Below are 27,377 nucleotides of genomic sequence, written 5' to 3'. Positions count from 1 at the left end.
TAAAGATACAAATGGGAGGAAAAATCGTAACAGAGGATATTTTACTAGTTCCCCAAGCTGGGGTTTGCTTGTTGGGACGTGATTTACAGGACCAATTGGCTATCGGTACCAGACCACAGGGATCAGGTATCGGGGTTCAATTTTATGTGCTGATGGAGGAGGATCGGGGACTAATAAATCCTAGGGTATGGGCGAAAAGAGGCAATAGAGAAAGGTTAGATGTTCCTCCCCTGCAAGTTACTCTAAAAGACCCTGACCAGGTAGTTCGAGGAAAACAGTATCCGATTCCTATGGCTGGCCGAAAGGGGCTGCAGCCAGTAATTGACCAATTGGTGAAAGACGGTATACTCAAACCCTGCATGTCACCTTTTAATACTCCAATTCTACCTGTCCAAAAAGCAGACGGCACATACCAATTAGTACAGGATTTGAGAGAATTAAACAAAATTATTCTCACCCGTTATCCGGTTGTACCTAACCCTTATATGTTGATGGGTAAGATTGACCCCCATAGTAAGTGGTTCAGTATAATTGATCTCAAAGATGCCTTCTGGACCTGCCCTTTGGCAACGGACAGTAGGGACATGTTTGCATTTGAGTGGGAAAATCCCTTTACAGGACAGAAAAATCAATACCGGTGGATGGTCCTTCCCCAGAGCTTTACGGAATCACCAAATTTGTTTGGCCAAGTTTTGGAACAGGTACTAGATGAGGCTCCTCGGAGAGAGGATTGTAAAATTAGAGGCGATTTCTCCAGGGTTTACACGGAAAGGTGGGCACAATCTATACCGAGTCCAAGTATGCTTTTGTTCTGGAATATACACCTTAGCCAAACAAAGTACTCGGGGATGTCCAATTTGTCAGCGAGTGAATGAGAAAGTAAAGCGCCATGTAATGCCTGGGGGTCGCGATGTAGCCGTACGCCCATTTCAACGAATACAGATTGACTTCACGGAATAGCCCAAGATAGGGGTCTATATCTTCTAGTAATAGTGGATCATTTTACTCGATGGATTGAGGCTTTCCCAACCCCTAGTGATCGTGCTAACACCGTTATTCGGATATTACTAGAGGCTATTATTGCACGTTATGGTATTGTGCAAACTATTGATTCAGATCGAGGTACACATTTTACCTTTCAGGTACTCCAGGGGATGTGTAAAATTTTGCGAATAAATTGGCAGTTACACACCCCATGGCACCCCCAGAGTTCAGGCCGAGTCGAGCAGGTGAATCAGACCCAGAAAAATCAACTCACTCGACTTCATGAGGAAACTGGCCTCTCCTGGATTAAATGCTTACCCTTAGCTTTAATCAGGATTCGCACAGCTCCTCATAAGGACCTTGCTTTCACCATATGAGATGATGTTCGGACTTCCCTACATGGGATTCCACACCGATTCCCCTAACCCTGAGGCTAATGACCTATATATATATATATATACCCACACTCCTGTTCGGCTCCGAATCATGTTTCCTCTACCGGCATCACCTACGGCTCCTAGAACGCTTCCACCAGCGTTGTCTCCGCTCCATCCTCAACATCCATTGGAGCGCTTTCATCCCTAACGTCGAAGTACTCGAGATGGCAGAGGTCGACAGCATCGAGTCCACGCTGCTGAAGATCCAGCTGCGCTGGGTGGGTCACGTCTCCAGAATGGAGGACCATCGCCTTCCCAAGATCGTGTTATATGGCGAGCTCTCCACTGGCCACCGTGACAGAGGTGCACCAAAGAAAAGGTACAAGGACTGCCTAAAGAAATCTCTTGGTGCCTGCCACATTGACCACCGCCAGTGGGCTGATATCACCTCAAACCGTGCATCTTGGCGCCTCACAGTTCGGCGGGCAGCAACCTCCTTTGAAGAAGACCGCAGAGCCCACCTCACTGACAAAAGGCAAAGGAGGAAAAACCCAACACCCAACCCCAACCAACCATTTTTCCCCTGCAGCCGCTGCAACCGTGTCTGCCTGTCCCGCATCGGACTTGTCAGCCACAAACGAGCCTGCAGCTGACGTGGACTTTTACCCCCTCCATAATTCTTCGTCCGCGAAGCCAAGCCAAAGAAAGAAAAGAAGAAAGAATATATAAATATTTACAGGGGCTTTCCACTTCTTTGTATGACTTAAAACAGAAGGGGTTATTAGCTCAAACCCCATCCTTGGACTATCCCATTCATTCCATTAAAGCTGGTGATTGGGTATATGTAAAAGTGTGGCAAGACCATAAACTAGAACCTATATGGGACGGCCCTTATTGTGTACTTTTGATTAGACACTGCAGTACGAACAAAAGAAAAGGGATGGACTCACATGCAACGCATTAAGTGCGCTAATCCACAGACTAAAGACGTTGATAATATCCCCTCCACCTGGCATGCAGTTTCGCATCCTTCTGGTCTGAAAGTCACGCTCCGCCTACAAAATTTGTCTTACTGCCTTTGCATGTCGACCACAACCTTTCCACCAAGCTATATATGCGCCTAATCCCACAATCTCCTCAGGATACTTGTCCAAAGAGAGAACTTAAGGTTGGAAATTGGGGTGAAGACTGGCCCCCTGAACGTATTACTTCATATTATGGCCCTGCTACTTGGGCTCAGGATGGATCATGGGGATATCGAACCCCCATTTAAATACTAAATCATTTGATCAGACTCCAGGCAGTTTTGGAAATTATCACCAATCAGACAGTGACGGCCTTGGATTTATTGGCTGAAGAGCAGTGACAGATACGTGCTACAGCTTATCAAAATCTCCTGGCCCTCGATTACTTGTTGGCTGTTGAGGGCGGCGTCTGTGGAAAATTGAACCTTACCAATTGTTGTTTGAAGATTGATGAAAAAATATTTCTTCAGGAATTCGAAAACTTTCCCATGTCCCGGTCCAGACTTGGCATCCTTGGTCCGGTATATGGTGGACTAAAATTTTTACTGGCGACTGGAGCTGGATACATATGGCCCTTATAGCGGCTGGGCTTTTTATTCTAGTCCTTATAATTCCCTGCTTAATGCCTTGTGTGCATTGTTTAATTCAACGGGCCCTTCGCCAGGTCACTGCAACCCAAATGATGTATGCTTCCCAAATTCCGTTTGATGATGCTGAGGCCGCAATTTGTTTACTCACTCGCTGGGAAAAAGACCAAGCTTAAAAGAATACTATCCAAATGAGGGTTTACTAAGCGTAGCTAAAGAAAAAGGATGATTGTAAGGGATAATGGAATATGGGGACTCAAGCAAGTGCTCATTGGGAATGAATTATGATGGGTTAAATAAGGGTAAGAATGGAATGTGAGGAAGGGTTAAGCAAGTATAATAGAATAGGGGTCTTATAGCAAGTAGATAGATTTAGCAAGTCCTGAGGGTTGAGATTAATGAATAAGAACAAAGACATGACACTTCCTGGTAAACAAGTTTACAGAAAGGCACATAAACTGCATATAGGCAGAATTACCTAATGCTAAACCAATCCAGGAGGCAGAAGAATGTTAAGGGGGAAGGTACCTCTGTACTGAAATGGAATGTATAAAAAGTTGGGTAAGCCCCAGTATGTGTGTGTATTCCCAGGGTAAGGGGAAGTACCCAATTTTGCATTGTTGTAAAATAAATGTTCTTTGTTCTCAATTTGTGAAGGCACCTCTGCTTCTCACATTAAGTATTACCACTGCAAATGCATACAAGAATAGTTACAGACCGCGCGGTGTTAAGCTATGAAATGTTTGGCTTCTACGTGTGTAAGGACAACATTCAATTCTTTTCTTAAGAAAACAGATTGGAAAAAAAAACTTGAAAAAATTGGACAAATTTCATGAGAATAAAATACATCTCAGGGCAATATTTCTGACAGTTTTAAAATTTAAGAATAGTGTAAGATTGATGAAAAAGTGTTTCTAGCTCTTTAGAGTTGACAGAAATAGAGGAGAAAGTCGGGAGTTGAGAGATCTTGGATCAATTACTTATTGCCCAGTTGTTCTGACATCCATTATCATGAAGTTCTTCGAAAGGTTGGTCATGGCCTACATTAACTTTAGCTTCATGGTCCACAAAAATTTGCCCACCATCACAAGTCTTCAGCATCACTGAGGTCCTGCACTTTGCCCTGGAACATCCAAGATAATAAGGACACTTATTTCAGTCTTTTTATTGACAATTCCACCTTCAACACCATAGACCCAAATTCATCCCAAACTCCGAGACACAGGTCTCATCACTCCCTCTGCAACTGGATCCTCAACTTCATGGCTGCAAGCCTTGAGGATTTGTGACCATATCTCCTCCATGATAATCCTTAACTCCCTTTACACTTGTGACTATGCAGTCAAATTTTTCTCTGTCCATCTACTTTTTAAGTTGACACTATCTTCATTGGTTGGATCTCAAACAATGACCAGCCAAGTGTGAAGGGGGGGTGGAGGGGGGAGAGAGGGAAAGAGGGGGAGAGGGGGGGAGAGGGGGGGAGAGAGGGGGAGGGAGAGAGGAGAGAGGGGGAGGGAGAGAGGGGGAGGGAGAGAGGGGGAGGGAGAGAGGAGAGAGGGGGAGGGAGAGAGGAGAGAGGGGGAGGGAGAGAGGAGAGAGGGGGAGGGAGAGAAGAGAGAGGGGGGAGGCTCACCGCAGGGCGCCGCCAGCAACGCCCCCCCTCCCCCAAGCCCAGTCCCATCGCTCCGCGACCAGGCCGGACACGTGACAAAGAAAGCAAACCCCCCCCGGGTTCCGATGGGACATGTGACCGGGCGGCCGGCAGGCCGAGGAGGATGTTACCAGCCCGGCCTGCGGCCCAGCTGCCGACCTACCCGCAACGAACGATTGAGTGACCGCCAACGGCGGCCGCGTCGGTCCGAACTGCCGCAAACGTGGGCACAGGCAACCCGGAAGCGCTTGGGACGGAAGTGGTGTTGTATAATCAGCTGATGGTGATGGAAGCGGCCGCTGTTATTGTTCGGGCTTGAGACCAAGCCAACCGCCCTCAGGGTTTAAGGACATCGGCTGCCGGTGACGGCCGTACCTGCCCTCCCATCCTTTTCGAGACTGTCCCGCCTTCCCACTCACAGAAAGCCCGCAGCCCTTCGTGCGCCAGAGCCCTGACGCCCGGGGCACCAGTTGCTGGGCTCCTCCACCCGGGATTCCCCCTCCCGGGTCCTTCAGCCGGAGCCAGGGACAGGCCAGCAACGCGCAAGGGCCTGGCGCAAGCGAGTCCGGATCCGCCCGTGTCCTTTTCCGCAGCCGGGCCAATGCTGGATCTGGAGGTGGTGCCCGAGCGGTCTCTGGGGAACGAACGATGGGAATTCGCTTTAGGTAAATTCGAGTCAAGTTGATCGTCTTTTTAAAAATGAATTTTGCACCCAGGTGGTGATGTTTATGGGGGGGGGGGGGGGATCGGATAGGAGAAAGATTTGGTATCATTGACAAACGAATGGCGAAGGTATTCTGATGCTCCGGTGTAAACATGCGAGAGGGATGAGGGTGGGGGAGGAGGAAGGTGTAGGGTGGGGGAGGAGGAAGGTGTAAGGTGGGGGAGGAGGAAGGTGTAGGGTGGGGGAGGAGGAAGGTGTAGGGTGGGGGAGGAGGAAGGTGTAGGGTGGGGGAGGAGGAAGGTGTAGGGTGGGGGAGGAAGAAGGTGTAGGGTGGGGGTGGAGGAAGGTGTAGGGTGGGGGAGGAGGAAGGTGTAGGGTGGGGGAGAAGGAAGGTGTAGGGTGGGGGAGGAGGAAGGTGTAGGGTGGGGGAGGAGGAAGGTGTAGGGTGGGGAGGAGGAGGAAGGTGTAGGGTGGGGAGGAGGAAGGTGTAGGGTGGGGAGGAGGAGGAAGGTGTAGGGTGGGGGAGGAGGAAGGTGTAGGGTGGGGGAGGAGGAAGGTGTAGGGTGGGGGAGGAGGAAGGTGTAGGGTGGGGGAGGAGGAAGGTGTAGGGTGGGGGAGGAGGAAGGTGTAGGGTGGGGGAGGAGGAAGGTGTAGGGTGGGGGAGGAGGAAGGTGTAGGGTGGGGGAGGAGGAAGGTGTAGGGTGGGGGAGGAGGAAGGTGTAGGGTGGGGGAGGAGGAAGGTGTAGGGGTAGGCTCTTCATTGGGGAAGGTTAACTGGAATATTGGAGCAATCTAGGTCTGTCAGTTGGGTACACTGAGGTGGGTAGGGGGCCATGGAGCGTTGGAATGGACCATGGTGCAGAGTACATGAGGAGGAAAAGGGATGCAGGGGGGGAATAAGAATGAGGGTTCATCATTACATCAGGGGTGGGAATGTGTTGTAGAGGGGATGTGGTGGGGAAGGAATATGGAGATGAGTACAATGAGGGATAATAGTTTGCTGTTGAGAACAACAGAATGGAGGATCAGGTATGCTGAGGAGATGATAGGAAAGTGGTTATGTTGAAGGGAGGAGTTGTGGCATGTAGGGAAATTGGATGAGGAGTTGTGTCGTATCTTAGCAGGGGCCAAAGTGGCTGCAGGAGATGGCTGAATGTGGGGTGGGGTGGCTCCAGGAGATGGCCTGAATGTGGGGTGGAGGTGAGGTGTTGTAAGAAGAAGGAGGCAGATTGGGTGGGGGTGGAAAAGAAATGGTGAGGTGTAGAGAAGGGATTGTTTTTCACGGGTTGCCACCCAGTTGTGGGTTGGTCTGATGCTAAAGATTTTTGTGGTGCAAATCATCATTGCAGCAGAATCTGACAAGGCCATGGACGTTTTATCATTGTTTCCAGCTAGGGAGCCATCAGGTGTGAAATTCTGTCCCATGTGTGCAGATCCCTAACATGTTCCTTAATATTTAGCTCTGGAGCTAAATGTTTCAAGATCCCTGCTGACAAATGTTGGGAGTTCTTTTAGAGCCTGGGATGTAATTTTAAACTGGGGACTAAAGGGGTGCTTCTTATTGTGGTAACTGTAAGACAAATTGCTTTTTCTTGGGCAAGGGGTTTGTTGTAGGAGGCTTTTCATGGGGAAGTATGGTTATTTTCCATTCCTCCTTCAGATATGTGTCTTATTCTCCAAGACAGCTGTGCATAACATTGGTGCAATTGGTAGAAATCCTATCACACATTGTTGAATATATTGTTTTTTGAAATTGTGCTAGGATTATCTTAAATAATTTTTGTTCCACGTCTGATGTCATTGCTTCAGGGTTTTATGTAATTCATTTCTAATGAGGCACCCCTGGAATCGTACTTTTCTTTGTATTATCTGCTGTTCAATTTCTTCTAGAACATATTTTCCTTTCAAAAAAATTAAAATAATAAGACATCTTGGGAAAATGAGTTGATATGTTTTGAACAATTCTCCGAGGTATTAAAAACAATGAAAACAATAGTGGCCTCTGTAAAGTTATTTTTTAAGATTTTTTTTATTGCCAAAGAGAATTTATTAAGACAGAATTTGTGTGTTGAGGTGTCGCCTGTTTCAAGTTATCCATAATCGTCCAATTCATTTTTCAGTCAGATTAACTAAACTTGAAAATGTATCCAAGATCCCTGTAATCTAAAGTTTATTTATCTTTGAGGAATGAAGTTCAAGCACCTCAGTGCTGGAAATGAACAGATTCTGAGTTAATCATTAATTTTAAATCTAAGAATGATGGCTTAATATTGTTACTGATTCTTGAATCAATAGTGTAGTTGAGTACATGAGCATATGTCACCAAATCAGCCATGTTCTCTTTGAAAGGCAAAGCAGGCTCAATGTACTGATTATCTTGCTCCTCTGGTTGTTATTGTCCCACTATTAGCAAAGTGTTTTCAGCTGTGTAGGATATAAACTCTGAAATTCTCTACTTAAATCTCCCACTTTTAGGATGTTTCAAAAAAAGCTACTACCTTAACCAACATTTTGGTCACTCATTCTCATCTTTTAATATATGACTGAATAAAATTTGTTTGGTATTGGAGATTTTGCTACATTAATGATGTGTGGTCTTCAGGTGAAATTAAGTGCCACATGCACAGTTCCTTCCAGTACAGTTGTTAAGCAAGCTTGTTGGACTGTGTTGAGGCACATCTTGATACAGAGCTATTCCTTTCTTTATTCTAATAAGCTATTTTGAAAATGTTTGTCTTTTAAAGACAATTTCTCTCTTTGTTCTCCAGTGACCTTTAACAAGAAGTGTCTGCTCAAATCAAGATTTCTTGCCCAAATAGATTTAATTGCTGACAAACCATCGTAAAGAATGCAGGATTTCAAATTTTGACTTTGTTGGAACCAAGGGGTTAAGTAATCATAGAAAATATGCTTATGTACTATTCATTATGTATTCATTAATCCAGTACAATGTAACAATTTACTATTTACTTCAATTATATTGTTTAAGGGAAATAGGAATGCAATTAAGGAACAGCCACAGTATGTAGCAAAGTTGGCTGAGTTTAGTATGTGCAGAATTTGCTGTCTCGAAACACAAAAGGGAGAAAATGTATGAACCAATCTAGGAGGAATGCTAAGACATGAAGAGGTGTTGAATAGAACAGAAGACTATGGCCAGACGAGAAACAAAGAGTACCATGACTGAGAATGTCGGAGACAAAGAAAATGTATAAACCAATTCAGTAGGAAGGTTAAGGCATAAGGAGGTGTTGAGTAGAACAGAAGGCTATGGCCCAGATGAATACAAAGAAATAATTAGAAATATATGGGGTATGAATTGATTTCTGATCAAGCCAACAGGATGTTCTGGCCTTGAGGATTAAGATGGGAGGTCTACACCCATAACTGCAGAGCAGGAAATTGCTTGAGATAAATCTTATGCAAGGAATCTAGCAAAGAAAGCCAACTTTTTGTTCAGTGTAATAATGTTGATCTATATAAACAGAAGAGACTGTCAGTCTTGGGGAATAGCTCACTGAGCAGGTGACCTATGAACTAACGACTGAACCAGAGCTCTGTTAAGCTTTATTCTTGTGCTGTGTAATAAACTGATTGTTGAACCGAATACCTTCTCCTATCACTTCATTCAATGAGCATGCTGGACTCAGACGACACACAAGTTGTGTTTATACTAAGGACACCTCACATCACCACGATTTTTTGTCGCTCGCATCACCGCGCATTTTTGGACTACCTGAACTGTTTCTACCGAGTGATTGAATACGCGGTGATGCAGGGCGATGCGAGGTGATGCAGGGCGATGCGAGGTGATGCAGGGCGATGCGAGGTGATGCAGGGCGATGCGAGGTGATGCAGGGCGATGCGAGGTGATGCAGGGCGATGCGAGGTGATGCAGGGCGATGCGAGGTGATGCAGGGCGATGCGAGGTGATGCAGGGCGATGCGAGGTGACCAGGAAGTCCAATGAGCAATTGAAAACCGCGGGTGAAAAATCACGACTTCTGGTGAGTCACCCACGGTGTTTCCACTGCGAGGTCGTCCCTCGCATTACCCCGCATCGATCACCTCAAAAGTAGGACGCCGGAGCACCTCGAATCGCTGCACATCGGCCACAATCGGATGTGTTTACAGTGCGGCCAGATTCGAAGTGTCACCGCGCTTCACCTCGCATCACCGTGCTTTTCCCGGCTCAGTAGAAACACCCCCATAGACTAAATTGAGGGTAGGGTAAAGCCAGAGTCCGACAACTTGCACTTTAGTTTGCCATGCAGTGTGCTTGTATTTATTTGGTGAAGAATGTGTATATCCACAATGCATTGTGAGTGGAGCAAAGTTCTGGTTCAACACTGTTTATGAATCTCTCCAGTTTTGAATTATTTTTGAGTATGTGAGGTGTACTGGAGAGACTAATGAGATGATTTAAGACTCTACACTTTTTGAAATAAGGTTTATAAGGTGAATGAGACCAAACATTTTCAATGCAATATTCCCCTGAGTAGCAATACTTTAATTCTTGTTTGCTAGGGACTGGTTTTATTTTGTGATTAAAATCCAATTTACAGGGCAGTGTCAGCGTCAAGAGATATTCTTTTTAAAATATTTTTGAATTCATGTGCTTGTGTACAGCCAAAGTGAGGCTACCTGAAACATGGAGTAACTCCACTTTGTATCCCGTCTTGGTAGCCTACCACATGATGGCATCAATATTGACTTTTCCAATTTCAATTAACTCCTCCCCTGGTCTCTCTTTCCCTATCCCTCCTTCAGCTCTTCACCCCGTCTCTGATCAGAAGGCTATCCTTGGCCCTCTGCTTCTTACCTTATCACTTCTCAATTTCTTTCTCTTCTACCCTCATACCGTTATCCACCCCTTTAGTGCCCTCTCGACTCCAGCATCTGCAATATTTCTGGTTTGCCTCTATCTGGAATTGCAAGTTTTTTTTCTTATTTTAAAATCATAATTTTGGCTATCAAAAAGGATACAATTGATTTTTAAGTTTTATGAAACTAGGTTATGAGAGAGTTGGAACATTTTGCTTAATGTCCAGTGCTTTAAATGGGAAAATTCAAGCTAGTTGTAATTCAGTAGCCCCTACTGTGGATGATGAGTCAAGCAGGTTGTGGGCTTCAATAGATAGTCATAAATCTTTCAAATGATTATATTCAGTGTTCATGAAGCTGGATGTACAACTGTGCCACAGAAGAGGGAGGAAGCTAGTTACTTTTTTTAAACTCAGGAACTAAAGAATGTTTTGTTTGAATATGATTCTTTCAATTAATGGGATTTAGTTTAGTTTTCAGACTACCAAAATGAGCGTCTCTCCACACCACCAGGGCAAACTCATGTGCTGCCTAGTTACATTGTGAAGGCATGTTCACAATGCAGTTCTTTGTCTTTCTTTGGCTTGGCTTCGCGGACGAAGATTTATGGAGGGGGTAAAAAGGCCACATCAGCTGCAGGCTCGTTTGTGGCTGACAAGTCCGATGCGGGACAGGCAGAGACGATTGCAGCGGTTGCAGGGGAAAATTGGTTGGTTGGGGTTGGGTGTTGGGTTTTTCCTCCTTTGCCTTTTGTCAGTGAGGTGGGCTCTGCGGTCTTCTTCAAAGGAGGTTGCTGCCCGCCAAACTGTGAGGCGCCAAGATGCACGGTTTGAGGTGTTATCAGCCCACTGGCGGTGGTCAATGTGGCAGGCACCAAGAGATTTCTTTAGGCAGTCCTTGTACCTTTTCTTTGGTGCACCCCTGTCACGGTGGCCAGTGGAGAGCTCGCCATATAACACGATCTTGGGAAGGCGATGGTCCTCCATTCTGGAGACGTGACCCACCCAGCGCAGCTGGATCTTCAGCAGCGTGGACTCGATGCTGTCGACCTCTGCCATCTCGAGTACTTCGACGTTAGGGATGTAAGCGCTCCAATGGATGTTGAGGATGGAGCGGAGACAACGCTGGTGGAATCGTTCTAGGAGCCGTAGGTGGTGCCAGTAGAGGACCCATGATTCGGAGCCGAACAGGAGTGTGGGTATGACAACGGCTCTGTATACGCTTATCTTTGTGAGGTTTTTCAGTTGGTTGTTTTTACAGACTCTTTTGTGTAGTCTTCCAAAGGCGCTATTTGCCTTGGCGAGTCTGTTGTCTATCTCATTGTCGATCCTTGCATCCGATGAAATGGTGCAGCCGAGATAGGTAAACTGGTTGACCGTTTTGAGTTTTGTGTGCCCGATGGAGATGTGGGGGGGCTGGTAGTCATGGTGGGGAGCTGGCTGATGGAGGACCTCAGTGGCAAAGCAGCAGGTATGGATGGAATCCCCCCAGAAGTCTGGAAGGCTGGCGGCAAAACTCTGCATGCCAAACTGCATGAGTTTTTCAAGCTTTGTTGGGACCAAGGTAAACTGCCTCAGGATCTTCGTGATGCCACCATCATCACCCTGTACAAAAACAAAGGCGAGAAATCAGACTGCTCAAACTACAGGGGAATCACGTTGCTCTCCATTGCAGGCAAAATCTTCGCTAGGATTCTACTAAATAGAATAATACCTAGTGTCGCCGAGAATATTCTCCCAGAATCACAGTGCGGCTTTCGCGCAAACAGAGGAACTACTGACATGGTCTTTGCCCTCAGACAGCTCCAAGAAAAGTGCAGAGAACAAAACAAAGGACTCTACATCACCTTTGTTGACCTCACCAAAGCCTTCGACACCGTGAGCAGGAAAGGGCTTTGGCAAATACTAGAGTGCATCGGATGTCCCCCAAAGTTCCTCAACATGATTATCCAACTGCACGAAAACCAACAAGGTCGGGTCAGATACAGCAATGAGCTCTCTGAACCCTTCTCCATTAACAATGGCGTGAAGCAAGGCTGTGTTCTCGCACCAACCCTCTTTTCAATCTTCTTCAGCATGATGCTGAACCAAGCCATGAAAGACCTCAACAATGAAGACGCTGTTTACATCCGGTACCGCACGGATGGCAGTCTCTTCAATCTGAGGCGCCTGCAAGCTCACACCAAGACACAAGAGAAACTTGTCCGTGAACTACTCTTTGCAGATGATGCCGCTTTAGTTGCCCATTCAGAGCCAGCTCTTCAGCGCTTGACGTCCTGCTTTGCGGAAACTGCCAAAATGTTTGGCCTGGAAGTCAGCCTGAAGAAAACTGAGGCAGTTCTTTGTACGTTGACAATAAATCAAGAGTTTTGTTCAGCATATTTTGCTGCTGCAACAAGTGCTGCTCTGAACTTGAATTGTTTGTTGTCATTTTGTTAGTGAAAAGCTTTGTTTTGTGTGCTATCCAGGCAAATAAACTCCTATTTGGAAATAGGTAGTTTAATAACAGGGTATAAATGTTGAGGTAAGTCAAAATGCAGGATTTCATTACTAGGACAAATTGCAGAATATGGAGAAAAGGTGCAAGGACACTTTTTTAAAGAGCTACATTTAATAGTCTGAAAATTGCAGGAAAGGAACTCTCTTTGTATGTGGGGTTAAGAAATATTGTTGGGCGCTACTTAGGAAGCTTTATCCTGTTCAATATGTAGGCTGAAACAGGATGTAAGCTATGGGAAAGTCCACCATTCTTCCACACTGTTCTGATTAAGGTAATGATTTTCTCATCAAGAGTGCATTTTATAAAGTGATGTGTTAATCAATTAATTTTTAATTAAAATAAACCATAAAATAATGTTAAATAGAAGCAATTGAATAAGCTGTTTTCAGAATAGTTCAATGTCCAGTTCTTCCAGCGCCTGTGCTCTGCTGTTAATCTGGACCAGATTGCTTTTTTCCAGTGTAAATTTTCACATACAAATCATTTTATTTATCACTCTCATACCTAAATTTCACCCTGAAGGGCTTGTTAATCTTGTAATGCTCTTTTGCATATTGTTTGCTAGGAAATGATGTGATGATTTGCCACATTTTATTTTTTTTTTCTGTTCCCTCTGCTCTTGCTTTCTGGCTGAACATTATTTGACATCAACATTTAGGTTTGTCAAGCAACTCTCTGGCATTTAGCTGCCTTCAGTCAATTCAGTTCACTCCTTACATTATCAAGAATTAGCTGAGGAAACTCAGACTTGCAGCCTGGAAACAGTCCCTTTAGGCCACTGAGTCCACCAACCATCAAGCACTTGCCTGCATTAATTCTTCCCTCCCCAACCAAACATCGCATCGGAGGTCAAGATTGAACTTGAGTCATTTGGAGCTATGTGGCAATAGGTCTACTAGCTGGGCCACTGTGCAGTCCATAAATAAATAGCAAAGTCTATGGTGCCTGCCAATATTTTTGTTAAAAGCACAACTTGTTCTGAAGTGAAGAAGACTTCTCCTTCAAAATAAGTGTTTTTATCCAATCTCTTTCAGTACAGTTTCAACATTCTGTCTGATTGGACAAGAAAATTCCCAAGCAGATTATGTCCACAAAAAGTAGGGGAAATCCAATCCAGTTAATTATTACCCATTTGAAAGTACACCCTAATTTGCAGCTGTCATGGAAGGTGTACCGGACCCTGCTGTTGTGGCACTTACACTTCTGTTCACAGATTTTCCAGGAGTACTAGCCTTGGGTTCAAGCACGGACCAAAGAGCTGAATTGCAGTCACGAGTTAAATGTCTGTCCTTGACCTTGGAAAAACTGGTCATTCTGCTTTAAGGGGTTTCCAGGTTGGAGCTCCATACTGTACAAAGGAAGGTGGTTTTGATTGATGAACACAAATCTTTCTAACCTCAAGATCTCATAATGGGAGTCCATAATTTGGTATCTCGGGCTAGCTATCGTCAACTGCTTTGTCAGTGATCTTCCACCAGGAAACTAAATGTTTATTGATGATTGCATAAAGCGAGACTAAGGCCACCTTTCGGAGTGATACATGGCACATCCTGCAAAAGTCCTTACCACCTCCATTGCTGCCTCCATCATCATCATCCCATGAGTTGTGATTGATCAAAAACTGGATGGGCTCAGTGTCATATAAATATGCCATCCATATACAGCACCATAAATATCCTATCTTTATGCTAGAGATTGGATGTTCTGCAGAGTGCTTTCTGATCAGTCTTTGGAAATGTTTCTCAAAGGGCAGTGGATGCTGAGTCTTGAAATATTTTTAATGTTGTCATTGATACTTGGTGGGTGTCAGTTTGGTGCAGTTCATTTGGAATGTTGGGTTTAGTTTCCATTCGGATTAGTTCTTAATTAGAACAACTGTTTGCATTAAGTACAAAATCTAATCCACTCCAACAGCGCCCACCAAACCTACAAGTTATACCTCCAAGAACAAGACCAGCAAGCCAATAGGAATACCGCACCTTCAGGTTCACCTCCAAATCGCACACCATCTCCACTTGGAAAAGTGACCTTGTTAAATTTATTCACATCATGGTAGAAGCCAATTCTTCCCATTAAAACTCGTGCTACCCAATTAACCTTGTCCAATTTAGGAGAGTTGTAGAAAACCCACACATATCACGGGGAGAACGTCCAAACTCCTTACAGACGGTGCTGGATTTGAACCCGACTCTCCTCGCTCTATTAGCATTGTGGTAATGGCTATGCCAGGGGTGGCCATACATTAAACTTCAGATGTTTGAGAGCTGCAAGACGTGAAAAGATATTACATTCCCTTTTTTTAAAACTAATGCATGCACATTTTGTTACAAAAATGTTATACAAATATTATTCATTTTGCTCTTGCTACATGTCTCATTTCAAATTTACTTGCATGTTGTATTTTGCATTTATTTTTGTATTCATCCCACCTCTGTCAAATCAATTTATTTTGATATCATTGCATATTTACTGTAAATGACCCTTTGCATTTGAAAGTTCTCTGCATTATTTGATTTTTTGATAGCCTTGCTGCTATCCGCCTGATTTTATTTACAGCAGAGGAACCTATCAGATTCTGGCTCTAATCTCAAATTTTCGTAGCCTTCATAACCAAACTGGGGTTGACCAGTAGCAGGTTGGGCGGAAAGCTTGTCAGTTTTATCTGGAATATAACGCGGGCTTTTTGAGTATCTTGACAATTGTATGCAATCAGTTCTCAATATTTCATTTTAACTTGTAAATATCTGTGACATAACTGCACTTAAACCATCATTGATTTAGTTGAGAAGGTTGTGGTGAACAAGTTTATTGAGCTCCTGCAGTCCTTGTGTGTTAAGATGGCTGGTTCTAGGATTTCTATCCAGTGAAATGATCACAAGCCACACCTATGATTGTGAGCACAGGCTCGTACGATTCCTGTCTCAGCCAATATGTTTCCGTGAGCCGCCATTATTTGTAACGTGAGCCGTGGTTTGGCCACCCCTGGGCTATGCTAAACATGCCATTGCAGAACTCCACATCCAGCATCAATGTAGGGATATGTGCATTTGGCAATCTGTGGTGGTTCCAAAAGGTAGGCCACCACCTCCTCTTGAGGCCAGATATAGATGGGTAATAACTATTTGCCTTGTTAATAACATGCATGTGTCAAAATATTAATTTGAAATTTTCAAGTGTCTGAGTTCCCTTGTTTAATTCTTTCATGTTCTTTGTTTTAGGAATGCCATTGGCTCAGGGTGTTGCAATTCTTCAAAAGCACTGTCGCATCATCAAAAATGTTCAGGCTCTCTACAGCGAACAGGTGAATGAGATTCGTCCTTTTATGCGCTACGAGAGTTGCATTTGCCTAGTATCAATTTTAGTATTGCTAGAGATCCATTTCAAGGGTCGCACGATGGCTATGGAAAATAAAAATGTCATAAATGAACATTTAATCAAATTATTGCTTGCTTCCCTGATTCTCTGATGGCTGCAGGATATCTCAGATGGTTGGAATTTTTTTGTGAAATGTGGACGCTTGTCGTTAATTTTTATTGCGCATTTTATCACAATTGAAATTTATTGCTGTCTTTGCTAAGCACATTCTTCTAAAGTGACTGTCATGGCCATCCCTATGTATACCTGTACTCGTGGGTTACGTTGGTGGGCACGTGGTCAAATATTTCTGTGGGATGATCTGTTGTAATTCAAAGATTCTTGGAAATAATCAGTTAATGCTTGGAAACAGTTTGGATTGATTTAGGAGGTAGAGGGAAGCTTTAATGGGTATGGGGGGGAGCCGCATTTTGTATATAAAATATTGATTTTCAAAATTATTTCAAGATTTCTGTTTTTGGCAACTAAGCATCAGGAAACTGTACTGAAGGTTGCTGGCTTGTCTCCAAGAGATTCAGGCTAGAAAAAGTTTAATTTGCTGGCTAACTGCCCAGTAGGTCTTTAGTTGTACTTGATTAAAGTTCGCACCTGTTTGGTGAGTTGTTTGAATTTTTTTATTGAATAAAGGAAGTTGAGTATAATGGGGCCTTTCTGCACCCAGCAAAATAGTTTATTTCCAAATGGACCCTTCTGAGCAAGATCTGTGTCTGAAATCTCTAAGAGATAAATGGATTGCAATATCCATTTTTAATTTTTCTGTTGAGCTTTACACCAATTGATTGTCTTTCAACTATCAAATTACTTCTTCCCCATTTTCTCCTCTTCAAGTTGAATTACTGTTCAAAGTCTGATAATTATCTTTTGAAACAGAATGTCCATTCTTTCCAATTCCCTTGTGGATACTGGTTAAGGGTGTGGCAGCTAAGCCCAATCATCACTGGACAACAGCATTAGTCTTCAAAATATCCTTAGTATTTTTTAAAAATATCATTGTATATTTTCAAAATGATCTTCCAGTGGAAAAATAATTACCTTGTCCAACTTAAAATTAAGGGAAAGAAAACACTAAGATTGGTTAGGAAAAATGTTGATGGGTGAATTTCTGTCTGTTCACGAGTTGAGTCAGAAGCTTTTGTATGGGATAATGGATTGTAAGCAGATCTTACAAAGAGCCATTAAATACATCAGAAATATTTTAATTACTATGCAATATTTGTTATGTTTGCAACATATAACACAGAGGGAGACATTATTAGAATCCAGAAATCTGCCCAAATCTGCCCGATTGATCCCATTGTCATCAATTTTTAAACCAATTTATTTTCCCTTCCTCTCTCCCCATTCACCCTCTGTATTCGTATTATTTTTTATTGAGCAATGGAATGAAACTCTGAAGCACCTCCAGCATGAAGTCCATCATCATTACCTTGCAGCTATCTTTCTAGAAACATCCATATCAACACTGACAAAAGGAAGAAGGTGCCTTTAATGAGCACCTCTTTTGCAAGGTTAAAGTAAGGAGTGTTTGAGTTTTATTTTCTGCCTTTTGGCTTAATATTTCTCTCTCAAATTGTGATATCAATGTGTACAATCATTTCAATGCACTGCCACACTTTTTTTAAAGCAATAGATCATTTTTTAATGATTTCAATTCCGACAAAAGATGACAGCAATATGATCTGGAGGGAACATTGGAGGAGAGGTTTGTAAGTCACATCCCCTACCACTATTTTTGGTCATGATCATGGAATCCCCACTCTATCATACCTCCTACATCACTGAGGGAGCATCAAGTGTTGTGCAAAGCCAAAAATAATTTAAAAGAGAGGCCCACTGTTTTCCCACGTTGGCATCTCGGCTTGGGAAGTAAACCTGAAAACACTCATGTGTCCCAAGATACATGACAGTAATTATTTGAGTATTTGCAGTAAAGCAAGAAAGTCAATGGATTTATGCTATGAAGTTTCTTGCTTAATAGCATTGAAATGCAAACCAGTTTGCAATCCATTCCATATGGCTGTATAAATTGGATGAAGCAAATCTTTGCATCTTGTGCTGTGAAAGGCGTACAGAATGTTTTTGTTGTTCTATAACGAGGTGTCTCTTCTTTCTTTCCAGTCACCACTTAGCCATGACCTCATCCTTAATTTGACTCAGGACGGAATCAAGCTACTTTTTGATGCTTATAATCAGAGACTTAAGGTCAGCCGGGCTTCAGCCTTGTTTTCCCTAAATAGTAAAATTTAATTTTGTCATGAAGCATTGGGTTGTTTTGACATAACAGTTGTATTTGCTATGTAAGTCAAGCTCCCATGGCACAGCATATGATATTGTTTTAAAGCTTATCTTAATAAATGTAAGATGACATTTTTTAAAAATTCTCTCTGTATTGCAGTCAGCTCGTTTACTTCGTTACTTGTTTACCGTCTTTATTTGCTTACATGTACAAGTTGTGCACAGTTTTTATTTGCACTATCAGTTAGTGGTAATTCTTCCATGTCTAGGAAAAAGAATCTCAGGGTTGTATGAGAATGTCATGTATGTACTCTTGACAATAAATCTGAAATATTGCAAATAATTAAATAGGAAAATGGAAATTTGGGAGGCAGAGAAACAGACTTGATGGGAACATTTGCATTTCTCCTCAATGAGCTAAAATTTGTAATTGTTACAGGACCACTGATCAGAGTGTGGCATTTAGATGAAGGATTTCCATTACAGTGGATTTGCATTTTTAATTTCAAAAATTGTGTCCAACTGTAATGCTAATATAGTTTCATAGATGTAGTGAAGTAATTATGGTAAATTGGAAAAACAAATTTTGCTACATTGCTAATTGGCATAAATCCATAATTAAGTGGTTTATTATATCTATCTCACACACACGCACATATTCTATTCGCTGCCTAGTTAAATAATCATTGTTGATATCCTGCTATATTGTTGAAATTGCAAGCTAGGTTTTTGGAGGGATTCTGAGTTAATTTCCGATTTCTAATTACAAGAGTCTCACATATCCAGGTGTAGTCATCAAATCACATCTCCCTCTGATGGATGTAAGCATCCAAAATGCTTACCCCTTCCAAAAATGACAATATTGAAAAGAAAACTTGGGTAAATTGAATTTCATTTTATATTGAACCAGCACGTAATATAAATTTATTTTCAGAAATAAAATTAACTGGAGCAGAAGCCAAACATCCCACTAATCATTTGCTAGATTTTTAACTTTGAGAAAGTACAGTGCTGGAATAATCCAAATAGACTAATACATTTTGTTTCTGCCAGCTAGTTGAGAGACCACAGATTGCTAGTCATCTATATTGTCCTATTCAGAATAAAAATTGATGTAATCCTGTGGTCAGTATTTAAAGTGATGGCAAGTTTGAGAAGCAAGAACTCGGGATAGTATTGTCTGGATTGCTCTAGAAATTGTGCTGTTGCTTATAGGACCTGATAATATGGGTTAATGCTCAGAGAAAATGTTGCGCATTCTGGAGCAGGAGGGACTAGTAAAAATAATTGGCTTGCTGTGATGGTAACTGTTAATCAGTGGTGGGTGGGAGTTTGATCTAATTTTGTTTTTTTTAAACTGCATATTGGTTTACTGCCCCAGAACAAGACCACTTGAGCAGATTTGTGCATAAACCACACCAGCTCAGGATGGAAGATTCTCTTTCCTGAAGGACATGTATGAGCCAGCTGTTATGATCACTAGCTGCAATTAAAGTATTTGCTCCAGGATTATGATTAAAAGCATAATGATCCATAACTTAGTATAGATGATTCTTCAGTCTTTTTAATATGTCCCACTTTCAAAAAATGCCATCTTCAAGGAAAGTAGGCAACAGTATTCTGAATTGCATCTTATTTCATCCAAATAAATCAAACTTCATAATTGCAGCTGTAAATAGCTTTAAATTTTGCTGATAGATGCAAATAAACATTTTCACAGCTTCACACTTCATAACGATAAAACAAAACCTATTATAAATGATAACAATTCTCAACTTCAAACGAATATAAATGAATTAAAATGATAATAAAGGATTAGTGAATTCAAAAAGTTTCTCTAGAATGAGAACAAGCTTCTCCATTCAGATATTATGACATATGACATCATAGTAACTATGGTAACTCGACAAAGCAACAATCTTTATTAAAGGGAAAGTCATAAAATAACCACAGATCATAAACACAAGGTTTGCGATAGAATGGAATTTTAGAGAGGAGAAACAACCTGGGGGAAAAGCATCTGGCACCTCAGAAGAACTCAGCAATGGGAGGATTGACTTGGTAATTAAGATTTGGGAGTAAATTGCCACTGGATTGAAAAGGGTTGAATTTGGAGCAAGAATCAGTACAAGTTGCTCCAGAATGGGTAAGACAGGGAAAAGGAGGGATGGGAATGGTTATGTTGTTCAATGAAATGGTAGTAGAGAGCCACTGTGGTGGGGGCAAAAGCAAGTGGGTGATTGCAACCTGGAAAACATTCTCCGAGAAGATAGTGGAGGCAGATATAAAAGTATCTAGATAATTCCTTAAATTGCCAAGACATAGTAGAGTTAGTATAGATGTGTACATGATCTCTATGGGCATGGTGGGCTAAAGGATATTATTTGGGCACCAAGCAGAGAAGTTGACATGCTGGTATGTATGTGATAGGCTACCAAATGTAAAGTAGCAAAATTAATGTCCCTGAGCATGGAAAGCAAAATTCAGTGGCATTCAAAGCAATTAATTAGTTGGAATATCTTCTACAAAAGGAATATCTTCTGAATGTTTTTATGCTTATTTTTAATTTTTTTTTTTCTTTGGCTTGGCTTCGCGGACGAAGATTTATGGAGGGGGTAAAAAGTCCACGTCAGCTGCAGGCTCGTTTGTGGCTGACCAGTCCGATGCGGGACAGGCAGACACGATTGCAGCGGTTGCAAGGGAAAATTGGTTGGTTGGGGTTGGGTGTTGGGTTTTTCCTCCTTTGCCTTTTGTCAGTGAGGTGGGCTCTGCGGTCTTCTTCAAAGGAGGCTGCTGCCCGCCAAACTGTGAGGCGCCAAGATGCACGGTTTGAGGCGTTATCAGCCCACTGGCGGTGGTCAATGTGGCAGGCACCAAGAGATTTCTTTAGGCAGTCCTTGTACCTTTTCTTTGGTGCACCTCTGTCACGGTGGCCAGTGGAGGCCAATGTTGCTAATCATAAAGCCCAACATCTTTGTTTTTCAAAATGCTTCCCAATGTCTTCCACCAACCTCAAAAATTCATACTCAGCCAAGTCTCTGTTACTGCCATATTTTCAAAACTTTTAGTTTGTGCTGGCCCCAATTCTGTCAGTAAAAATATAATTACACAGTCCTGTGTTAAATTTCATCTGCAATTAGCTGCCTATTTTGTCATAACCATGTCTTCCTTGGGTCTTCTGCAATCCTCATTAGATTTAGATTTATTGTCAGAGTACATACAATTCTGAGTTTCTTTTTCCTGTGGGCAAGGCAGAATTACCATTTATTGGCAGTGCAAAAAAAACCACTCAAATAAACAAAATTATGTGCATTACAGAGGAAAACAAAACCCATAAAGTGCAAAATTAAGAGTCCTTAAATAAGTCTCTGACTGAGTTTGTTGTTGACGAGTCTGATGGTGGAGGGGTAGCATCTGAACCTGGTGGTATGAGACTTGTGGCACCTATACCTCTTTCCTGATGGTGGTGCGAGGTTTGAGACACCTATACCTCTTTCCTGATATTTTGAGGCACCTATACCTCTTTCCTGATGGTGGTGTGAGGTTTGAGGCACCTATACCTCTTTCCTGATGGTGGTGCAAGGTTTGAGGCACCTATACCTCTTTCCTGATGGTGGTGCGAGGTTTGAGGCACCTGTACCTCTTTCCTGATGGTGGTGCGAGGTTTGAGGCACCTGTACCTCTTTCCTGATGGTGGTGCGAGGTTTGAGGCACTTATACCTCTTTCCTGATGGTGGTACGAGGTTTGAGGCACCTATACCTCTTTCCTGATGGTGGTGCGAGATTTGAGGCACCTATACCTCTTTCCTGATGCTAGCAGCAAGAACCGAGGCATGTGCTGATTGGTGCAGATCCTCGATGATTGTTGCTCTCTGACAGCAGTGTTTCCTGTAGATGTTTTCGATGGTGGTGAGGTTTTTGCTTGTGATGTCTTGGCCTGTGTTTTACTATGTTGGAGTTTTGTGTCATCTGCAGACTTTAATTATGTTAGAATATTCATTTCAGTAATAACTGATTTTTGGAACACTATTCTTTCTTTCACTTGTCCATCAATCGTTTCTCCTTTCTGTCTCCGAATGAATTTTGTATGTCATTTCTTCCCATTTAATATCATGGGTTTTAATGTTGCTCACAGTCTATTGTCCATTTGTAGCCTTTTCTTTCTGTGATTGTGATAGATTTTTTATATTTGAGGAATGACCATGTCTCTGGCAAAGTCAGCCTCCAGCCTTTAATTAAATGATGAGTTTCTGTCTTCACCTTTTGCAATCTTTGTATTTAAAGTGATTGCACAGTGGAGAGTTTGCTATTACTATGTGTAGAGCAATGCTATTCCAGCGCCAGTGATGCGGGTTGGGGTCCATCGCTGTCAGTAAAGAGTTTGTACATTCTCCCTGTGACCTGCATGGGTTTCCTCCATGTGCTCCAGTTTCCTCCCACTCTTCAAAAATGTATGAATTGTCAGGGAATTGGGGCGAGCACGGGCTTGTGCGCTGGAGGGGCCTGTGACCATGCTGACTTTGACAAAATGCTGAAGAAAGTGATTTCCATGTTGGAGTGTTACTTGAAGTGGCGATTTTTGCATATTGGTGTCCCCTTCTGATTGATACCCCTTGTAATGTAATTTTGGCAAATTACATTTTGTTAATAAGGCACAGAATGCATGTGGCTAAGGGAGTGATTATAGATGGTCTCCTGTATTCGGAACTCTCAATGTGACTACATCACTGAGACCAAATACAGATTGGGCAACTGCTTTGTCAAGTACCCGCTCTCTTTCCTTTGGTGCCAGCTGGAACTGCGTGGTTTCCTTGATTGTTAATTTCCCCTCCCCATTCCCACATAGGCTGGTTTGTCCTCAGCTTCCTCTAATGCCAGGATTAGGCCTAAGGTAAACTTGAACATCAGCATATTGATTTCTGCTTGGGTAACCAAAACCCAATGTTGAACTTTCTAATGTCAGATAACCCCCACCGTTATCTGGTTTCACTGTTTCCATATGTTCCACACCTCCTCTCCCACCTCTTAGCCCCTCCACCTTCTTTATGCTTGCTACATCCCCTTTCCACCTTTGTCTTAAAAAGTTCCCAACTTGAAATGTTGTCTGTCCATTTCTCTCTATGGATGCTGCCTGACTTGTTGAGTCCCTCCAGCTTCCCTTTGTTCAAGGAGTAGATAAGATAGATAAGATAGGTTACCCTGGTTTTGTTACCATATGCTTTAGGTGAAATTTGGCAGTTGAGTCCTTCAAAACTTGTTTAAGTGTATGAAAGGTGGTAGCACTGGGCCATTTTTGGTAATGGACTATGGAGTCTGAGGTTGTTCTTTGCATTTAGTCCATATCCTTCTGATGCTTGAGAGGCAATTTCAGAAGATTTGAGAGTGGGTTTGTCATGCTTGAATCCAATACCTAGCTCAATCTCAGATGGTTTTCATGTTCTATTCTTACTGTATTTTAACAAGCAGTTTAATACAACCAAGTACTTGGTGGGTTGGTTAAGAATCATCCATACTGTACTCCATTCATCTCAAGTGATATAGAGGTCTGACCAGTTAGAAGACCCGATTTTATTCCCTCAAACTATTGCTGGAGGAATCCTACAGTTTCATGGTCACCTTTACTAATACCTGGACAGTAAAATCCCTGGTATCCTGAATTCAAACAACTGGCGAAAAAAATAAATACTTAAAAAAAATTAAATAAGAATACAAAATTTTAAATAAGTTTAAGATTATAAAAGTAAATGTTCTCCTAAGTAACACACAACCCCATGGTGAGATGGGAACAAACATTTAGCCAGCGGAGCTTCCTGGTTGTGCCCTGCCTGCAGCAGCTGTTTGAATAAAGTTGTATTTGAATAGCACACCTTCATGTCAAGAACGAATTTAAAATCCCACGACAGGAGCTGAATAATTAACATTTTTTAAAATAATGGTAAGTACAGTAAAATCCCCAGTATCTGACACCTATGGGATTGCAGATGAAGAGGTGGCTGATGCCATGGGGGATATTCCTGAAGTGTCTTCCTATCCCTAACTAGTAAATCTTTATCTTTGTTAGTATATTATTAAGTATATTAGTAAGGGTTTATCTGTAAACTTGAGGTAAATTATGATGGCGGCGTGGTTAGCACAGTGCCGTTACAGAGCCAGCAATGGGTTTCAAATATAAATTTTGAATTACCTGATTAAAGTGAACTTTAAGGACTCAGTGCTGATTTTTTTTTTTCAAATTACATTTTGCATTGTCTTTTGTATTTTAAACTGTTTATTCTTGATACAGGTGTATTAATTAGGGTGTGTACAGTGTCTCAGGCAACTAGAAAATTTGCATATCTGGCATCTGCAATCCCATAGGTACCAGACACTGGGGATTTTACTGTACTTAGTTATTTAAAAATATTAACTATTCCGCTCGTGTAGTCTGATTTGAAATCGATTCTTGACATGATTAGTCGCATCTCAAGATCTCTAATCTGTTGATTTAGCCATAGTCCCTGTTGTTTTTTTACACATAGATGACTCAAAGCTTATTTTCAGTTTGTGCAACTGTTTGTTTTGTAACTGTGCATTAGTTGAGTTTATGTACAATCAGCTCATCGACAAGTTTTTTGTTTATTCTGTAGCTAATGATGAAAAACAAGTCAGAATGAAAATTTCTCTCCTGTGCTTAACCTGAGATCAATGGCTGACAAGAATAACTTATTTTAGCTAAAAGCGTATAATCTATATCCTCTGTCATGAGCAAACTAATTTTATTGTCCAACCTTGGAAGTTTGAGTTGTTTACATTTGTGCAATGAACTAATTCATTTTTCAATATAATGTTTCTTACCCTCTGTCTATCTCTCCCTCATCGATTATAGACCCTTGATTGTAAGCAGAGCTTCCTCTTGCTGACCTGACATTCTTGGGCAACATCCCTAGAAAATTCAAATTTATCACTTCAATCCATTGCCTATTTCTTTTTGGTATGAATGTGATGAGCTGATTGATTCGTAATGCCCAAAAGAAGTGTTTGTTATAATTTTTTTCCTCTTGAATGGAGTCACCGTCCAGTGGGCCCTGCTGTTGGCCACTCCAATTCTGTTTTTCCCCTTATCCATAGTTCAGCAGAAATTGCAGGATGGCATGGAGAACAGTTCCTTTCTCGCACAGGGAAATTGTGGATGGTTGTAATACCTTTATTGGGATTGGCTAATGGCATAAACTGAACATCAACCCGGCAGGGGAGTCACGTGATGGAGTAGTGGCCGGTAGGGGAACTCCAGCCCTCTCCAGAAAAGTTTAAAAAAAGATAGAGAAAAAGCAAAGGCACAAACTTAAAAACCAAAACAAAGTGAAAGTAAAAGTGTGGAGAAAATGGCAGCTAAGAAAGAAAAACCAAAAACAACGGGAAGAAAAGAAGAAGGAAAGACGTCGGAAGAAGAAGGTGAAGGCCTTACCTGTACGAAGAGGCCCGCCGCGGAGAGAGAAGCCCGCTCCCGCAGGTCAGTGGAAGTCCCGGGCTTGGGACTACAAAAATGGCTCGCAGAGCCGAGTAAAAGTGCGCATGAAAAAAAACACACTGACGGGAGGGTAAAAAGAAAACAAGGAAACAACAGATGGTCAATCCAGAGGAAGAAGAAGAGCAGAAAGAAGTGGAAGAAGAAGAGAAAGGCAAGACAATGGATGTATCTTTTTTTAAAGAATATGTGGAATCAGTGAAAGAATGGCAATTACAAGAATTTAATGAGATAAAAAAAATTAAGAATGCAGAAGAAAAAATGAATAAAATGGAAATGGCCATATCAAAGTTAGGAAAAAAAGTGGAAAATATGGAAAAACAAGAAACAATTGTAGAAATGGAAGTAGAAGACTTAAAATAGAAATTAGAAGAATCTAATAAAAAAGTTAGAGACACAGGAGCTGTTAGCTCAGAAGATAGATATAATAGAAAACTATAATAGAAGAAATAATATAAAGATAGTGGGGCTTAAGAAAGATGAAGAAGGCAAGAATATGAGAGAATTTATGAAAGATTGGATCCCCAGGGTCCTGAGAAGACCAGAATTACAGGAAGAAATGGAAATAGAGAGGGCACATAGAACTTTAGCCCCGAAACCACAACCTCAGCAAAAACCAAGATCCATTTTAGTAAAATTCTTAAGATATACAACAAGAGAAAATATATTGGAGAAAGCAATGAAGAAAGTAAGAGAGGACAAAAAGCCACTGAAATATAAAGGTCAAAATTTTTTTTTCTATCCAGACATAAGTTTTGAACTCCTGAAGAAGAGGAAGGAGTTCAATACAGTGAAAACGATCTTATGGAAAAAAGGATATAAGTTTATGTTAAAGTACCCAGCGGTACTTAAAATAGTTATTCCAGGGCAACAAAACAGGCTATTCTCGGATCCAGAGGAAGCAAGGAAATTTGCAGAACAACTACAAAACAAGATGAAGACATGTAATAAGAGTAAAAATTATCACGATCTATATGTATGTGTGTAAAGGGGTATATGTGTGTCTGTATATGTGTGTATATATATGTATGTATGTGTGTGTATATGTGTATATATATATGTATGTATGTGTGTGTATATATATATGTATATATGTGTGTATGTGTGTGTATATATATGTATATATATGTGTGTGTATATATATATGTGTGTGTGTATATATATATGTGTGTGTGTGTATATATGTGTGTGTGTGTATATATGTGTGTGTGTGTATATATGTGTGTGTGTGTATATATGTGTGTGTGTGTATATATGTGTGTGTGTGTATATATGTGTGTGTGTATATATGTGTGTGTGTATATATGTGTGTGTGTATATATGTGTGTGTGTATATATATGTGTGTGTGTATATATGTGTGTGTGTATATATGTGTGTGTGTATATATGTGTGTGTGTATATATGTGTGTGTGTATATATGTGTGTGTGTATATATGTGTGTGTGTATATATATATATATATATGAATATATCTGTATTTAGAGGAAAATATATAGAGTATAGACAAGAATTAATAAGGGAGGGAAATGGAATAGAGGGAATTAAAAGAGTGACCTTTGTTACATATGAAAATTGAAATCTTTTCTAGGGGGGCCTGGGTGGGGAGGAGTTATGGTCACTGCAAAATCAGCTGACGTTTGCGAGTGAATTTGC

General features: G+C 41.7%; 1 protein-coding gene and 1 long non-coding RNA gene across 13 annotated transcripts in view; one reads left to right on the top strand and one right to left on the bottom strand.

Annotated features, from left to right (window-relative positions):
• LOC138744667 (uncharacterized) overlaps window positions 1–5,231 on the bottom strand; it is a 41,435-nt gene extending 36,204 nt beyond the window's left edge. For 2 of the 6 annotated variants that reach the window (XR_011345688.1, XR_011345687.1), the window contains exons 1-2: window positions 4,788–5,231; window positions 3,954–4,096 (exon numbers count right to left, since the gene is read on the bottom strand). This is a non-coding gene — a long non-coding RNA (uncharacterized lncRNA). The remainder of the gene's footprint in view (window positions 1–3,953; window positions 4,097–4,787) is intronic. The other 4 variants (XR_011345685.1, XR_011345686.1, XR_011345684.1 and 1 more) reach the window with 3 other exon arrangements.
• The window catches only part of phaf1 (phagosome assembly factor 1), a 105,929-nt gene continuing 83,220 nt past the window's right edge, over window positions 4,669–27,377 (top strand). For 2 of the 7 annotated variants that reach the window (XM_069901175.1, XM_069901174.1), the window contains exons 1-3: window positions 4,673–5,289; window positions 15,829–15,911; window positions 18,104–18,187. In XM_069901175.1, the coding sequence (XP_069757276.1) occupies window positions 5,226–5,289; window positions 15,829–15,911; window positions 18,104–18,187 (231 nt within the window). In that variant the 5' untranslated portion in view covers window positions 4,673–5,225. Of the gene's footprint in view, window positions 5,290–15,828; window positions 15,912–18,103; window positions 18,188–27,377 lie in introns of all 7 variants that reach the window. The other 5 variants (XM_069901177.1, XM_069901170.1, XM_069901171.1 and 2 more) reach the window with 5 other exon arrangements.

Source organism: Narcine bancroftii, chromosome 10 (genome assembly GCF_036971445.1).
Source record: "Narcine bancroftii isolate sNarBan1 chromosome 10, sNarBan1.hap1, whole genome shotgun sequence".
Taxonomy (NCBI): Eukaryota; Metazoa; Chordata; class Chondrichthyes; order Torpediniformes; family Narcinidae; genus Narcine; species Narcine bancroftii.
The sequence above is the reverse complement of the archived record's forward strand: the minus strand, read 5'-3'. Positions and strand labels throughout refer to the sequence as shown.